General features: G+C 38.0%; 2 protein-coding genes across 5 annotated transcripts; both read left to right on the top strand.

Moving 5' to 3' along the window:
- The first annotated feature begins 3,886 nt into the window (after window positions 1–3,886).
- LOC138180372 (leucine-rich repeat-containing protein 57) lies at window positions 3,887–6,279 on the top strand. The gene has a single exon (XM_069114170.1). The coding sequence runs from the start codon at window positions 4,711–4,713 to the stop codon at window positions 5,425–5,427; it is 717 nt and encodes a 238-aa protein (XP_068970271.1). The 5' UTR covers window positions 3,887–4,710; the 3' UTR covers window positions 5,428–6,279.
- A 1,350-nt stretch (window positions 6,280–7,629) lies between these two features.
- Window positions 7,630–15,415, top strand: Pcl (polycomb protein Pcl). 4 transcript variants are annotated; one of them, XM_069112984.1, is made up of 11 exons: window positions 7,630–7,978; window positions 8,358–8,479; window positions 9,069–9,214; window positions 9,390–9,590; window positions 9,693–9,884; window positions 10,049–10,221; window positions 10,306–10,501; window positions 10,615–10,856; window positions 11,034–11,225; window positions 11,314–11,530; window positions 11,613–15,415. In XM_069112984.1, the coding sequence occupies exons 3-11, from the start codon at window positions 9,083–9,085 to the stop codon at window positions 12,543–12,545; spliced, it is 2,478 nt and encodes an 825-aa protein (XP_068969085.1). In that variant the 5' UTR covers window positions 7,630–7,978; window positions 8,358–8,479; window positions 9,069–9,082; the 3' UTR covers window positions 12,546–15,415. The 4 variants fall into 4 exon arrangements, with proteins under 4 accessions (XP_068969085.1, XP_068969086.1, XP_068969084.1 ...); XM_069112985.1 differs by having other exon boundaries at window positions 8,358–8,489; XM_069112983.1 differs by lacking the exon at window positions 8,358–8,479.
- The last annotated feature ends 1,339 nt before the right edge of the window (window positions 15,416–16,754 follow it).

Genomic DNA, 16,754 nt, shown 5'->3' with positions numbered 1-16,754 from the left:
TTGTCGACGGGTGGCTCTTTAATGAATTACTTACTTCGTAAAGTCAGTGGTGTTCGTAAAGTCGCTATGTTGTTGGATATCGCGGACTAAAGTTGAAATTCAGAATAATCGAACATTTGAATATCGGACATTTGAAACATTTGAAAAAATGGAATCGATATGTATCGAACGAATCTAACGTAACAAGTCTCATTTTTATCGTTATTATCCCTCTGTGACAAAGGAAAAAGAAGGAAAAGAAGCAGATAAAAGGAAAAAAATAAATAAGGGAGAAAGAAGAGGAAACTATTCCGCCGAAATTTCATCTTTCCAACCGTAAGACAGGCACTTTTACATGCCAGGAGTGCGTACCCTATATTTGCCCGTGTCCTGTTTTCACCGAGGAGATCCAGCAGGAGAGCATACAATGTCAACAGAGCAGAAAGGAGAAAGGCCAGAGAACGCGTAGAATTTAATCGCACTTCGATCTAGCGCACGTTCTTACCTTTCCTGGTTCACTCTCGCCTTACTCCCTTTCTTTTTCCAGACAACGACAAAGTCGTTTAATCTGCTCAAGCATCGCCGGCTGCCGGGCATTTACCGCGACACACCATAGAATTATTTCAACGAACCAGCCGGTCTAGCTGGAAATTTAACGAGAGTACGCTTTTCATCAGGAATTCCCTGGCAAAACCGTGGATTTATTATTGACCGAGTTCGCAGTATCCAGAGCTCGTCTAACCGAGAGGGTACAATTTCTCCTCTTCTCCAACGTTCTTCTGTTTATGGCTATGGTAATTGTTCTACGAGAGTATTTATTCCTCGCGAAATGCGAGCTTGCGATGTTTCGCCGAGAAGAGACTCGATCGTCCGCGGTGCATTTCTTGATAACGAGATTCTTTCTCGATGTGAGTATTGTAGTAACTGGTAAACACGAAACGGAGGACCTTTTCGAGACGTTGCGTTGGCGATAATCTATCGGAGTAGCTGGGTGAAATACGCGACGAATTATAAAATGAATTATAGTTTGTTTCTTAGAGAGACTAGTAAGCTCTTATATTATGTACAAGTCTTAAGAAAGATCATTCGTCGTCACTCTTCGTATGATCTTTCGGTTCAGGTACCTTTCACCTTCCGGTTGGACCAGCTTCATTGTTCGATCCTTTATCAAAAAGTAACCAGAAAAATAGAACCTTTCCGAAAAATGCGTCTACACGATAACGCAATGATATTTTTAAAAAAAGGCTGTTCTATCGTGACACGATTGTATTTTGTTTCCCACGATTTTAGTCAAATCTCGAGTAATTGATACGATTCAAGATGAAATTCTTCGTCATCAAATTCTTGAAAAATATATTTCTCTATATTTTTACGTTTGTTCTTGTTTCGTCGTCAAATTGTTGTTCGAGTTGATTTATGATAGAAACATTTAAAATACGTAGAAAAGGAATGCATATAATGTACAAAATTCTAATGTAATAGATCAGGTGGAAAAAAAAAGTTGTTGCTACTTTCGACGACTTGACGGGATGGTAAAAAGTCTATTAAAAGTTCGTTAATCGATAATAACTGTAACTTTGTTGACGCCTTTTTCTCTTCGCGTAACGTTTGTAACCCGTGGATAGATCCGGCGGATTTATTTTTCAGATGCGAAAGACCATGCCAGAACATGACAGACACTCCACGATTTCAACCGGGAACAAATCAACTCGCATTAAACACAATTACCCAGCGACAGACGACGTAGGGTATATACCGTGTTAGTTGCTACTACTAGCTATCCGGCGAATTGATCAAACTGCCTTTACTTGAAGAATATCTACCCGTCACCAGTCCTACGTGGTCGAACATATCAATTCCGATAAGTAGCACTTATTATAATAATAAAATAAAAGCGTCAGATATTCTGAGGCCATTTTATTGCGTTCAATTTACAATTAAAAAGAGAAAGAAAGAAAGAAAGAAATTTACATCGCCGTTTTATGATAATATAAAGTCTCAAATTGTTGCCTAAATTACGTCGAATAGATAATAGTGTGCACTACATTTCGTTAATAATTTATGCGTGTATTTTATCTTGTACAGTATAAATTTTGTCCGATGTTTGTGATTCGATGGAGTATTAAAAGGCCGAGAAAACGAATCTGTATTATACGAATAACAATAGGCAAGTTAATAGTAATGTCTGTGACTTGTTCGCCCTTTATATACAATATATGCATACCGTGTTATAATTACAGTTACAAAAGTTATCAACATTCGTGTCAATAGTTACATTAATTATTTTAATTACCTTTAGAATATGTACATAATATGCACTTATATTCCCATTGTTATAAGAATATCTTTCATGCGTAGAATATTGTTCGACATTTAGATAAATATACCTTCAAGATAGTGCGGAAATTTTACAGGGCACTTGAAAATATTTCAAAACATCTCAAACCTCTGATAGACCCCCATCTCTAATAAATACGCGTATTATGTATTACGTGTCCTATTTAAATTATCTGACCACGCCATTTTCTATTAAATTCGCGTGCAACATGTGCATATAGTAAAAGGCAACGTAACAACATAGTTGCCGCTATCAATTGCACGCAGAGAGCAATCGAAATGAAAAGCCGCATGCTCGATGCAACGCGACGCGTTCCGTGTAATTTTTAAACAACGTAAACAAACTTACGACGTTGACTTCTCGAGGCTTTAACACGTTCACTGCTGATCGGATCGGATCACGACACATATGTATGTACGTATGTAGTTTTCCTAGGGAAAACCTATAGTTTGAGTTTGACATATCGAAATTGATATGTGCTTTTGATACGCGTACCAACGGAAATAGGAGACATACGCGACGAACATGTTAATATCGTCGCATTCGATGCCGACCTACGTGTATGTAAGTAAGTATGTAACTCTTTGTTTGAAGCGTGCGAACGCGAACTAAAAAAACTCGCGACACGGGCAGCTGTTCGGATTACATTGGGCTCGCCCCTGGCGCGTGGACGGTTTATTGACACACTCTCCAGGCGACCGCGTATTATTACCAGTGTCGTGCATCCGCCGCGTAACGTTTTTCGAGAAAGGAAACGATTGTCCTAGCATCAGGATGAATCTCGGCTCTATGGACTAGGAGAGGAAGAAAATCAACGATGCTTCCACCTCTCGTGCCTTTCTTTCCACTCTTCGTGCGGTTCTTCTTTCACTTTCGCATCATCGGGCAACGTTAGTCCTTTCAGATGCAGTTTCAAAAATGTGTACCATATTCCTACGAATGACGATACGATATGCAATTTCCATTTATAGATTCGAACGCGAGCAACAAATTTCGTTAGTTTCGTATGAAAAATGGAATCTTTGAAATTAGAGCGATGCGATCTGGATGAGTCGAACGAAAGGTGAAGTTGTAAACGCGTTTACCGGGCGCAATTACCCTTCCTTCATTTATAAGTGACACTCGCTGAGCGTGATGCTTGTCGAAAGGTATATTACCCACGTTTCAGAAAGATGCCCGTTGTAATCGTCAATTGTAATGAAACGGGCACCTGTAGCAATGTGACACGCAATGTGGAGAAGAAGGAAAGAAAGAAGGGAGAAAGAGAAACGATAGAAGAAACGTGCTAACGCATATGCTTTTGACGTTTCGCGTCCGGTAGCGTCCGTGAACGATTGCACTGCTAATATTTAGATTAACGCGGCAGTGACTATAGCGGCGTTCGAGGATGTTAAGCTGTGAGAAATTCTTGTGATACGCACGTAAACCAGTAAGAATTTGACTGACAAGAGAGAAAAAGAAGAACGGCGACGACGGCCGGGTTTCGTCGTTGTTGCAGAACATCCTATACTTACATACTTACATACGTTCTCTTTGATCGTAGGTCATAGTACTTACATAGTAGTATATCACTCACCTGCATACTTCTCCGACTTCGGCGTGGAGGCCATCGCTAGCCGATAGTATGTCCTCTCGAGCCACGACACTATCTCACCATTTCTACGAATGATCGCATCGTAAACTACACACCAGTAACTGCCGCGGCGTTTTCAGTCTAATGTAAACCCGACGTGCACCGCTACATCTTCGTTTGTCAGCCATGTTTAGGGGCGCGAGCGCGCGAACCGCCATCGTGCGGTCACGATTCGAACACAACCACCATCCAGAGCAATATGGCCGGCCGACTGTCATTCGGGTGACATTTCACTCTATTTTCGATCTCGGAAGGATGTTTTCGAACGACTGATTTTTACAAGCGCAGCATGTTCTGCGACTGCACTCGCGCGAGAATAGAAAACGCGACACTGGTTAACCCGCTGCGACGATTCGCTTCATAAGTATCGCCGTGTGAAAATTAATCGGAGGAGTAGCGGCGCAACGACTGACTCTGCTACGTTGGTACAGTGGCTCGCAAAAATCATCGTCCACCGCACCGATGTGATCGAATACAGTCTGTAGCAAAATATATTTCAATGGCTTCACGGTTTAACCGTGATGAGGAGTGAGTACCGAGCAACCAACGAGAATGTATAACGAGACATTGCGTGAATTTCTTATAAGTTGAACGATCATTTGTTAAGAAAATAAAGTGAGTTAGGCGAAAACCATATTTCCTGTTTATGCCTCTCGAAGATTGGTAGAAAGTTATTATTCACATAAACCCGTGTAAAACCTCTGATATCAACAAATTGGGAACAAGTATACGGGTTTATTTTTGCCGATGTTGAAGTAAAATGGGGAACTCTGGCTTGAAGCAGCATTACGAAACTGCAAAGAAAACCGGAACGTTAAAATTGTCAGAGAGGAAACTCGACGAATTTCCACAAAATCTACTAGCTTTGTCGCCACTCTTACGAACATTGGATCTATCGGAGAACAAATTTGGTCATATTCCCAATGAAATTGGGAATTTCACATTATTAAAGCAGTTGAATCTTAATCATAACAAATTGACCACTTTGCCCGAAGCACTTGGAGCATTGACCAAGTTAGAATGTTTAAACGCAAGTTCGAACCAGATAAAAAGTATCCCTTGGTCTTTATCTAAACTAGTACGTTTGAAACAGGTCAACTTATCTGACAATCGTATAATCGAATTTCCCCCCATGTTTTGCGAGTTAAAATTTCTGGACGTATTGGATTTATCGAAGAATCGAATTACCGTAATTCCCGACGCGGCTGCGGCATTACATGTGGTTGAACTTAACCTCAATCAAAATCAAATATCGACTATATCTGACAAATTGGCGGAATGTTCGCGCCTAAAAACTTTAAGACTCGAAGAAAATTGTCTACAACTGAGCGCGATACCTACCAAAATTTTGAAAGATTCCAAGATTTCCGTTCTCTCTGTCGAAGGAAATTTATTCGAAATGAAACAATTCGCTAATCTCGATGGTTATGATAACTACATGGAAAGGTATACTGCGGTAAAAAAGAAACTGTTTTGAGAGTTATTCTATAGAATATTTATTACGAAATTTGTTATAGATAATAATAATAATTACATAATTATGTTATAACGTTGAAAACAAGCCGCATCGTGTTCGTGCAATTCTACTATACTCGTTATCTGCGATAAAGTAATCATAAAAATAAAATTCTTAAATTATTCGTAAGATAAGAACGTTTTTAATAAATTGATGAATGCTTCTACGGAAAAGCATTTTTATACTTAACAAAAAAGAGAGAGAGAGAGAGAGAGAGAGAGAGAGAGAAATGCATTCATTAGTAATTCAATAACTCATTAGATGATGAGCTCGATATACGATATAAAAATTATATACACAAAATAATGTACATACATATAAACCCTTGATCTGGTATAACATTTAGGATTTCAGTTTTTATTACATGGATTATAAAACGATGTCATGATATATATTTCGTGTTGCGGTATAGTTCTTACAGAAACGATCATATATACGCATAATTTATGGAACGTTAGTAGAACATACAATAATAATAATAATAATAATATATTTTGCAAAAAATTCTTGCATTTCTTTCTTTTTCTTTTTTCATGTTTCAAATAAGCAAAAACACCATTTTTAATTCCAAAATGTTCCCCATTTTTAAAATTATCTATACATATTTCTATACGCTGCTAACTAAACCTTATAGATAGAATCAAAAATATGTTCGAAACAGACATTTCTGAAATTATTATAACCAGTTATAATATGTAAATGTACACAAAACTTTGTTACTGTGTATATGATATTGCGTATGTGTAATCTAATTATTTCATAAACTAAGTTTCGTAAAAATAAATTGTGCTCTTATTTTGAACCTGTAACTTTTACTACGTTTCCTAATCAATTTTTGTCGAGTATAATTATAGTATTTACAAGTATAAATATGCAGACAAAATTATTTTACTATTGCGAGTGAAAAACAAATGATGTTCTGCATCCCAAAATGGCGTGTCTGGTCTTTGCTTTCTGAACAGGAAGAGCTGCTGAAATTAAATAAAAAAAAAATCGGCAGGTGAGTTACGGGCAGAAAAAAAAGTTACTTACATGCTTCAACTTCCAAGTTAGCAACCCTTCACTTGCGAATACGTGAGTAGCTTAAGTATTACTTCGTTAGGCATAAGAGATTCGTATTCCAGTCTTCTGCCGATTGGACAATTACAGCTAATTTTAGAGCGCATTCAATATCCAATGATCAGCTAATATGTGAATAACCAATAGCCAAAATGTCATCTAGCTATTGCGGCGCTTATACTTCGTACAACTGTTTAAGATTAGAGTGGCAAAATCGTTATTTATACATAAACGTAATATAAAATTGATTTACAAATTCATATTTTGCATACAAGTTAATTACAAGAAGCTATTGAAATTATTATTTTTCAAAACTTGATAAAATCAGATGCGACATATGAATATGTTGTTTTTTAAACAAATCATTGCATTTATTAACTAACGTATTTCATTTAATAGTATTTTAAGGTCTGTTTTGGATTATTTAAAGTGTAACAAAATTTATACAGGTTTAGAGTATAGATGACGAGAATGTTGTGTATGAAAGATATACCACTCTAGTTGTTGAAAGATTGCAAGATTTCTATATTCTATATATCGTTCCAATCCCGAAATCCTCTATATTTTAAATAATTACGGTAATCTCTTGTAATTATCATAATATAACAGAGTCTTTAGCTACGCTGTCATCAATTGTTTATATTATACCTGTACCACAATAGAACGTCCAACTAACGACCATGGCCGTACATGAAGATTTGTATGCCCTGCGCCATGCTGTTCACGAATTTTTACACGTATACTAAAACATGAATGATATACGATGTATAATTTAGAACTTTTGTTAATAGTTCGTTTAGTTATTTTCTTGTGCTTGGAAACAAAGTAGGGTTGGAGAGATTGTTCCATAAGAACATTTGTCGATCAAACAAACGTACAAAGGTTATAACTTAAGGCTATAGTATTCATGAAATACAATTATGAAAAGCAGACTCGGAACGTTGACCAACTATCTCTGATCCTATTTGACGAGTTCCGAGAGAGCGGTGCTATACTTTCTAGGCAAAAGTGTAAATGTAAGTGTAAAGCGAAGAGAAACGGGCATCCCTGTTTCGTTAGACATCCCTACGGGGAGCACTGGCACCACGGTAGGTTAGTTGAGCAGCGTAGTCTCTAGCAAGTGTTTCCCCGAATATGGCGGACGGTGGTTATTCGAATTTTCAAGGGACACAATGAAAGTGCACCGAGTTCGCGGCGGTGATGTCCGTGTCTAAGGGCGTGTGGTGATCCTGAGGGTGGCCGACGTAGATACCCGGGCGCCGCCGTGATCGTAACGGTTGTATGCGTGCCGGCGTGTCGCCATCCTGACTTCACGGGATAGGGTTTTGCCGCGCCGCGATTCTGTGTCTGAGAGCGACCGACCGTGGCGGGGCCCCCATGCTTGTAAATGGCTGACGGGAATCGGAAAATGAGGGCCGAACGTCGCGCGTGATTCGACGGCCAAGACGCTGAGGTACGACATAGAGAAGGTGTTTGGAGATCGAACGATATTCGCACGGTCTTCTGTCCTATAAACACCACCACCGGTCCAAGCACCGCCCGGTGTTAGGAGATGTCCCGGGGGTTGTTCCTGTCTATCGTATCGCCAGTGTCTTTGTCAATTAATCGGTTTTAAGGTCTCTTCTGTTCCCTTAATCGGCAGAGAATCTGATTTCATTCGACATACTTGTCATCAACGATAAAAATGTTCTCGAAAGTGTAACCGCTCGTGCGCGACGTTTCGTCTTGTTTAGAACAGCATTTGTAGGTGCTCTCGTTCGTTAACGAGAGCGAGAGCGCGCGGACTGGTTTTTAATGAGATGCCGATCATATGGTCGTTATTTCTTTCGCAGGTATACGCGATACTTTTTTCATTCTTGTAACGTACTTATCGCCGCTTGTAATGGACACGTACATAAATGAATGATTTGGCGGACCATCTATTTTGCACATTTGCGTGGACCAAGCATTATGTGTACGTGCATGTAAGATTTGCATTCCTTTCGGATTTCAACAAACATTTTACAAGAAGATTGTATATTAACATGGCCTTTCATTCGAAATGTTAACCACTTTCCTAACGTGATTATCGTAATTTTACCTCGAAACATGTTCAATTTTACTTCTATAGGATGCTATTTATTTCATTAAAGGTTAATTTCCACATATATCGAGTTTGTTTTATAATTGTTTAATAACATTAAACAGCAATTTATAACGTAAATACATATGCGGTGTAGTATTGGTGTAACTAATAATATAGAAGCCTTATCATGTTGATGTTATTATTTACTATCAAATCATAACATGTTTCTTCTATAGTATCTGATCATTTTTTATGATGTGTACATCTTATACAGATAAACATTAATATCAGCTTCTTTTCAGAAATTAAACAATGTTAAATTTAAAATAATGCCTTTAAAATGTCTTTAATGAAATTCCCTTTGTAACATTTGAATCTAAAGTTAAATAACAGCTATTTTATTACATTATTTAGATATGATTCAATCGTTAATTTTATGTGTGTTAAGTTATATCGTTCTTGTTCCATGTGACCGTAGAAACAGGGTAGAAAATGTCAGAGCCAGAAGAAAGTCTGGCAGCGCCGGATAGCACTACGAGGGAACAGAAATTGGGCTTCTCTCATGGGGACGACGTTCTTCTTCAGCACAAAGATGGAAAATATTATCTTGGAACGGTTGTTGAGGTACATTTGTATAATATTTCTCAAACGTAGCTGATTTTCTATATTTTTCCAATAAAACATAATCACATTATGTTTTGCTATCGGATTTAACATTGTCAGGATTTCAAAATAGCTAGATGAGACTATAGGTATTTAACATAGTTGGAAGAAACTCTATTAAACACTGTCTGTACAGGTGGATTTGGCAAGGGAGAAATGCCTTGTCAAATTTATGGACAACACCTCCGCATGGTCCTCTGTTAAGGAGTTGACAAAGCTATCAATGCCAGATTCTGATGTTATGTGCGTTCTTTGTAAAAAATCTCAGCCCAAGACTGATAACGACATTATTGTTTGCGACAAATGTGGTCGTGGTTATCACCAACTTTGTCATCAGGTAATAGGAAAAAAATATATATTTGAAAGAGAGATTGACAGTTTATATGTAATCGTGCCAACACGTTATGAGATAGATATTTCAAAGCGTATGTACTTGCAGCCTCAAATATTAAAAGAAGAAACTGCAGCCGAGGCGCATTGGATGTGTAAAAGATGTATAGATAGTCAACCGCGTGTGCGTGAAGTTGTAGAACCGAAAACTTCTATGGTAAAGGCAAGTATCAGAAAAGTTTGCAGTGGTAGGGACCAACCTCAGCCGCCACCAGATGATATGACAAAGTTGCCGTACGATGTAAGTATCCAAGACAATCTTTTGTAATCTTAATTTCAATAGCAAATCGATAATAATAATAATAACTGAACAATATTAGTCCTTTACTTATATCTTTAAATACATTATTTTGTTGAAAAATATATTAGAATACTGATAGAATCAATAGTTAATGTTTGTTACAGCCCAATATGTTAAATTGGGATGCGCATCATAGAGTAAATGCGGAACAAATTTATTGTTATTGCGGACTCAATGGCGAATGGTATACGCAAATGTTGCAATGTGCTCGTTGCAAGCAATGGTTTCATGAAAAATGTGTCAGTTGCTTAACTTATCCTTTATACAGTGGAGATAGGTAAGTGAAAATGATGAAATCTTGGTAAAAAGGTTTTGTTTCCTTATTCCTTATGGTGGCTTTAATAATTGATGTTATTTATAGGTTTTATGTGTTTGTTTGTTCAATGTGCAATTATGGCAAAGAATTCGTACGGCGACTGGAATTGAAATGGGTAGATCTGGTGCACCTGATGTTGTACAATTTAACTGTTTACAATGCTAAAAAGTATTATGATTTGGACACTGTTATTGTACCTTATGCCAATGATAACTGGAACACTTTGCAGCTTCCTCCACGGGTGAGATGTTTTATAGAATTTTTCGAACGTTAAATTCAAGATGTTTTTACTTGGTTAAAAATGTGCACAAATTAGACACTTAAAAAATATGCGTATGTATTTGTTATTGTTAGATCAGGGATGTCAGTGCTCAAATACGCAGAGAATCTATACTAGCAATATTGACAAATAATAGGAACAGATTCAAATGTGGCAGAGAAATAAAGAAACGTACTACGATATGGGGTCTTAGAGTTAGGTTACCACCACCGTGTCCAATTGTTAATCTTCCAGCAACTGGTGTAATAGATGATTCTGTGTTACGTAGATGCTGGGGTGCTAATAAAAGACTGCAATATCTTCCTCCGCCTACAGGGTTAGTTACCGCGATATTGTTGTTTAAAATACGTACTTTAATTGTTATTATTTTCTTCCTTTCTTTCTTTCTTTCTTTCTTTCTTTCTTTCTTTCTTTCTTCCTTTCTTCCTTTCTTTCTTTCTTTCCTTCTTTTCTTCTTTTTAACGACCCTGAAAGAAATATCGTTTTGTTGCAGACCGATATCATTACCAGAAAGTACAAAACAATTAACTGCATTAAAACAAAGTACAGCAGAAAACTTGGAAATTCCAGTAAATCCATCGGACGTGGTAATGCGTGGAACAATTTATCAGAACTCGGAAGCAGAACAAAGTTCATGTCCGAGTCCAAGCCCACCGAGTCAATCGACGCAGTCCTTGAGGGAAAGGTAGGGCTCTGATTCACTGTATCGGCGAAACGTAACAACGTGTTTCCTAAAACACTTTTGATCGTTGTTATCTGTTTATCTGTTATAGGTATATCGGAGGTGGCTTTGTAAAGAAATCATTCCCGTTTCCCAAACTTAGTTTGCAAAGAAGGAGACGTTTAATGGCATTAGGAAGTTCTCGCGAAAGGATGTTACGTAAACACAAGAAAAGAGAAAAGAGCGACGGTGTTTTAAGCAAAGCTCAGGGCGTTCGAGAAGCTAGATATAGGAAAGCAAGGAAATTATTGAAGAATGCTATAGCTAAGGTAATAGATAATATAAAAACAGCAGCACCAGGTATAATTCGTACAATAGGGGTTCGATCCAATTGCTCGTTATATATTGCAGAGTAAATCCCGTAACTCGGAAACATCTGATCTACCACCGACACCTCCAACTTCAGTTTCTGGCCCACCTACGCCGCCAGCCACAACTTCGGGTATATCTGAACTATCTGTGCCTAGTTCTGTGGAATTGATGCATCCTTTACCACCATCTACGCCTGCGGATACAAGTGGGGACGAGACCAGTTCAAGAGGAACCTTGGACTCCTTCATTCCACCACCCAAAGACTTTGAAGGCAAGAATAATCCTTTTAGAAATCTCAGTGATTTATTGGGTACACCTGGCAATCATCTCACTCAAACAAATTCAAGTACCCCGTCACCGTACAATCAATGTCCAATTACATTACCTCTACCGCTTACTCCTGTTATATCTCAACCGCCGGTAGTGCGGCCAGCCAAAAGACAATTATCGGAAAAAGACATTATTATAGACAGAAACGGGCAAGTTAAACGTAGACGTCAACATCGGAGAGGACGTCCATCGCAACAGCAGATACAACAGCAGTATCAGCATACTGCCAGTAAAACGGCAACCATCTTACCGGCACGTAATAACGAAATTAAAAGTGAATTTGCAAGGAATTTAAGAAGTTCGTTTAACGGTGCCTCGAGCAGTGCTAGTAGTCAAATTGGAAATTGTGTCGATTATGCCTTAAACGGGAGGAGACTAAGACAACGTCAAAACAATGACAAATTACCGCCTCCAGATCCACAACCACAAAAGAAGGGTAGCGTACCTTCATCCCCAAAGTGTTCGCCTGTTAAACAAAGTGCGCCCGACATATCTCTGGATGATCTAAAATCATCGGTGAACATATATTTTGGAGCAGCTAATAGAATCGCTGCTGGTGAAAAGTTTGTCATCAGAGCAAAGAGGATAGGACCAAACGGTCAGACTCAATACCTAATCGAGTGGGAGGGACTTAATACTTAACAATAAATCATTTCTTTATGATTATAAAAATGCATTGCAATCGTATAAAATTTCCGTTAACGAATCGAGCAAGAGCGATGTTACATGGTTGCTCGATCAGATTCAAATCTCTACGCGTAAAAGAGATGATTAGTGACAAATTGATGCAAGTCACATGCACTGCCATTCGTTACATATGTTTATGTAATAAGTATGTATTAATTGGTGTACGATGTGTGACTGTTCTTGCAAATGTAAATTTTATTTCATTCGATCAAGAAGCTGCGAGTGTTAGGAAGAGAAGCAGGTTGCGAACAATAGTAAATATAAATTCATTGCTGGACGATGAATTTGCTTTGCCGTTTGTATTTGAAGTAAAAGGCCGATTTATCGATTTGTTTCGTTTCATATACCGGAAAACACGAATGTTCTCGTTTTTGTTTCATTCAAATTCTACATTCAAAATGTACCGTCCATGATTACCACCTTCGATGCATAAAATTCAATTAACGTTTCTACATCTATTTTAATATAAAGCGAGGTAATAGGAGCACGCGCGAGGGAAACATTTACAAGAACAATCAGATACATTGCTTGATGAATTGTATATATTGTAGCATAGTAGTTTGACAGGAAAAAATCGAAGAATGTAAAGCAAATGTAAAAGGAGAAAGTAATCATTTGCGGCGGGTTTTGCATTCATTAGAAATTGGCCAATCGCTCGTTTTTATAAGTTGCGGAGCGTGCACCATGATCCCGACGAGAAGAAAAGGATGCGAATTGAAAAACTGACAGTTGTTCCTCTCACTTGAGCTAACATACTAGCGACCGTTAGCAGTTAGTGTGTTTAAAGAGTAAATGAAAAATATGGAGTAAAAAGAAAAGTAGACATCCTGCAAAGGTTATTTTTCAATACAATCGTAGAGATAGACATCGGCTTCTGTAACTTGATCTTCTTGAACTGTTACGCCCATCATTTACTCATACGACAATATGACTAAAATCAAAATCATAACACGCGATCATACTGTCACAAAACACATCCGCCACACTGCAGTTTGTCTTCTGCGTATAACTACGTATAACTATGCGTTCGACTTGTTGTAGTATTTGATAATTATATAGTGGCTAACATAACGGTGCAATTGCTCGTTGTACGAATTATCGCGAGCAACTTTTATTCTTTATATACGGTTCAAGATGATGAAGATGCAGTTCTAGCGTTGCTCATTATTATACAAGACTAGGGGGAAAGAACTTACCTATTTCGTAATAACGTACAATTTAAGGAGTCGTCGCATAGCTGAGTACGTAAGTGGTTGGCCAAAGTTATCTATGCGATAGATAACGTTGTAAATTTTCTCCATGCGTTTTTTCCGGGTTAGAGAAATCAATCTGAAGACTCGAGACGTAGCGAATCTTTATAAAAGTGTTGTTGTTACAGAAAAAAGTTAAAAGAAAGAAAAAAATGTAGGGCATGTGAAAGTATTCGTTCGCATGTAATAGAGACACGCGTAGGCAACATTTTTCCACCATTGAAGAAGAAGAAGAAGAAGAAGAAGAAGAAGAAGAAGAAAGTTTTTGAAGTTTCGTAAGGTGAATTTTAAAAGAAAACGCTGATACAACCTGGATTGATACAATTAACAGTGAATATTCGTACAAAATCGTTTGTATCAGGATTTTTTTGTCTCATTCGTGTTCCGATCGATAAACACAGGATCTGTGGTCAGAGAACTTACTGATCAGTAGCATACACGCATATCTATAAAGGAGGATTAAAACGTCGAGCTAATTTCCAATTAAGTTCTTGTATCGAAAGAGCTTAGTTAAAAAAAAAAAGAAAAAAAAAAGTCGGAGAAATTGCATTTCTTATACGATTATCTTTAGTTGTACAAAATTCGAGTCTATTTCTAGTTTTTAATTTGTCCCGACCGATTACGACGTTAGGAAGTAACAACGAAAAACTTGACTAAAGTCGTTCGGTAAACAGTCTTTCTTCAGACACTAAAGAGGAATCGAGAGAAAAAGATCATGTTTCACTATATCTAATCAAGCGAATCTACGTTTGTTCGTTCGATGAATTTCGATATTTTGCGTAAAGTAAGAATCGTATAAATTTTCCCTGAACATCTGGATACGAAAAAATCGCGAGTCAGTCGTGTTTAAACAGATTTACCTAAGATAGGTATTTTTAAGTGCTATTTATTTAATCTACTGTACGTAACGATCATCTTTCTTTGCATTGTAATTCCTTTAGAGAGAGAGAGGTTTTGTAAAGTCGCGACCGATTATCGTTTGTACGAAGCTCGGCAAAGATGAGTTTTAGCGATGGCAATCTTGAATCAAGTCAAGGTATATACGATTTTCTGCCAATTACATACACATTACATACACATTTGTTTTTTGTACGTTTCTACATTGCTTTATCTTCTCCTCTTTTCTTTTCTTTTTCTGTTTTCTTGTATTGGTTCCTTTTTTCCTCAAAGAGAGACAGAGGGAGGAAGGGAGGGAGGGAGAGGGATAGAGAGAGAGAGAGAGAGAGAGAAAGAGAGTTCATATTTTTATTGTCTTGTTCGTGCGTTAGAAAAATATGTGTTCAAGTGTGTTCAGACTGTAATCGTAATCGTATTATACACGCTACAAGATACAATTTTCGTAACAATTTTGTATAAAGGATACTCAAATAGCACGGATATCTTATTTCTAATTGTACAACCTTGCGCGAAACGTTATACTCTCTAAAGGAAGCGTATATATAAGTATATGTTGGACGAAGACACTGCCAAACATCTCTAAGTTATAATTTAATAAACAACGTTAGACAATACTGCGCTACGATACGTCAACTTCTTAATTAAACGAACGTTGTTGCGTTTATAGTTTCTTTTGTTCTCCCGTTTTTTTTCTTTTCTTTTCTCTTTTTTTTTTTTTTTCTCTTTTCCAAGTTCACCGTCATGCTCGAGGAACTAGACACGAGCTGAACCTAAATACAACTTAAGCCGTTCTCGTGCACACGTAGAGCTGTTTATCTCTTTCTTCCCTTTTTCTTGCTTAGGCTATTGAAGAGAAAAGAAGACGCAAGTTATGTATACTCGTGGATTTTTCACACGAACGATCCAACTCGTGATCGAAATTTCATTTTCTTTTCTCTCTTCGATCAGCGTGATCGAAGTAGATTACTCACGATCACTCGGTGAACAAACAAATGTTAATCAAATTGATTAATTCGTTGCGGCCGTTGCGTTATCACGTTGTATCGTTAGACAATTTCTTCCTTTGCTCTTTCTCATTTTGTTAGGTTTGCGCGATTTATCTTGTAAGTTTTACTGAAGCGACAGTTTTTTGTACCAGTGTGATCCGCTACGATCCGCTACGATCCGCTACGATCCGCTACGATCCGCTACGATCCGCTACGATCCGCTACCATCCGCTACCATCCGCTACCATCCGCTACAATCCGCTACGTTAAAATCACCTCGAGTGTGCCAATACGAGATCGAATCGACGAATGCGAAGAGGAAAATTTGAAAAAGGATCGATCGTCGAAAGTGGTGTCATCGTTTTAACTGCTTTTGCAAGATCGAAAGTATAATTCTCCGATATCCACTGCGAAGCTCGAAAGAAAGCTGTAGTGTTGGCGAACAAATCAAATTTTCACGCATAATCTCCACTTTGATTTTTATTAGGAAAAATTGAATTGAAAACGAAGAAGGGATTTCAGCATAAGAATCGAAAGTTAGTGTGGAATATTTTCCAATTTGAAAATTAGATTAAAATTCGCTCTCGTTTCACGCATACGTCTGTTTGATCGGAGAGCCGCGGCACAAGACGAGCGAGCGGTTAGAAGGCGACGAAGCGACGGAAAGAAAACGTCAGAGAACTGCGATCAAAGTGCATTTACGTAGAAACAACAATCGTCATCTGCTGTAGAAAAAGCAAGCGTCAGCCGCTTCAAGATGAATCGAAGAACGAAGGGAAGAAGAGGGAGCTACCCTGTCGCGGTGCTCCTCTACACGCGACATAACAAAGAAAAAGACTATGGAAAGTTGGACTTGGCGTTTCCACGGTGAAGCAGCATAACGGAACGAAGATGTACTGCCAGTATCGATGTAAATATATTCCTTGCTATCCCCTTTCTGATACGACAATTGTCCCACCATCCCCCGTTTTTTAATGCAAATGCGCGAGGAATACTCATAGCCCTAATGTACGTAAAGGTTGCGTAAAGGT

This window comes from Bombus flavifrons, chromosome 5 (assembly GCF_040668555.2).
Source record: "Bombus flavifrons isolate JBK064 chromosome 5, iyBomFlav1_principal, whole genome shotgun sequence".
Taxonomy (NCBI): domain Eukaryota; kingdom Metazoa; phylum Arthropoda; class Insecta; order Hymenoptera; family Apidae; genus Bombus; species Bombus flavifrons.
Note: the sequence above shows the minus strand (reverse complement) of the source record. Positions and strands in the feature narration are given on the sequence as shown.

Excerpts from the sequence above, each read along its gene's own strand:
- LOC138180372 (XM_069114170.1), top strand. The coding sequence starts at position 4,711 with ATGGGGAACTCTGGCTTGAAGCAGCATTACGAAACTGCAAAGAAAACC.
- Pcl (XM_069112983.1), top strand. The coding sequence starts at position 9,083 with ATGTCAGAGCCAGAAGAAAGTCTGGCAGCGCCGGATAGCACTACGAGG. Across the intron at positions 11,226-11,313 it reads ACGCAGTCCTTGAGGGAAAG|GTATATCGGAGGTGGCTTTG; the intron begins GTAGGGCTCTGA and ends TATCTGTTATAG. Across the intron at positions 11,531-11,612 it reads TGAAGAATGCTATAGCTAAG|AGTAAATCCCGTAACTCGGA; the intron begins GTAATAGATAAT and ends TATATATTGCAG.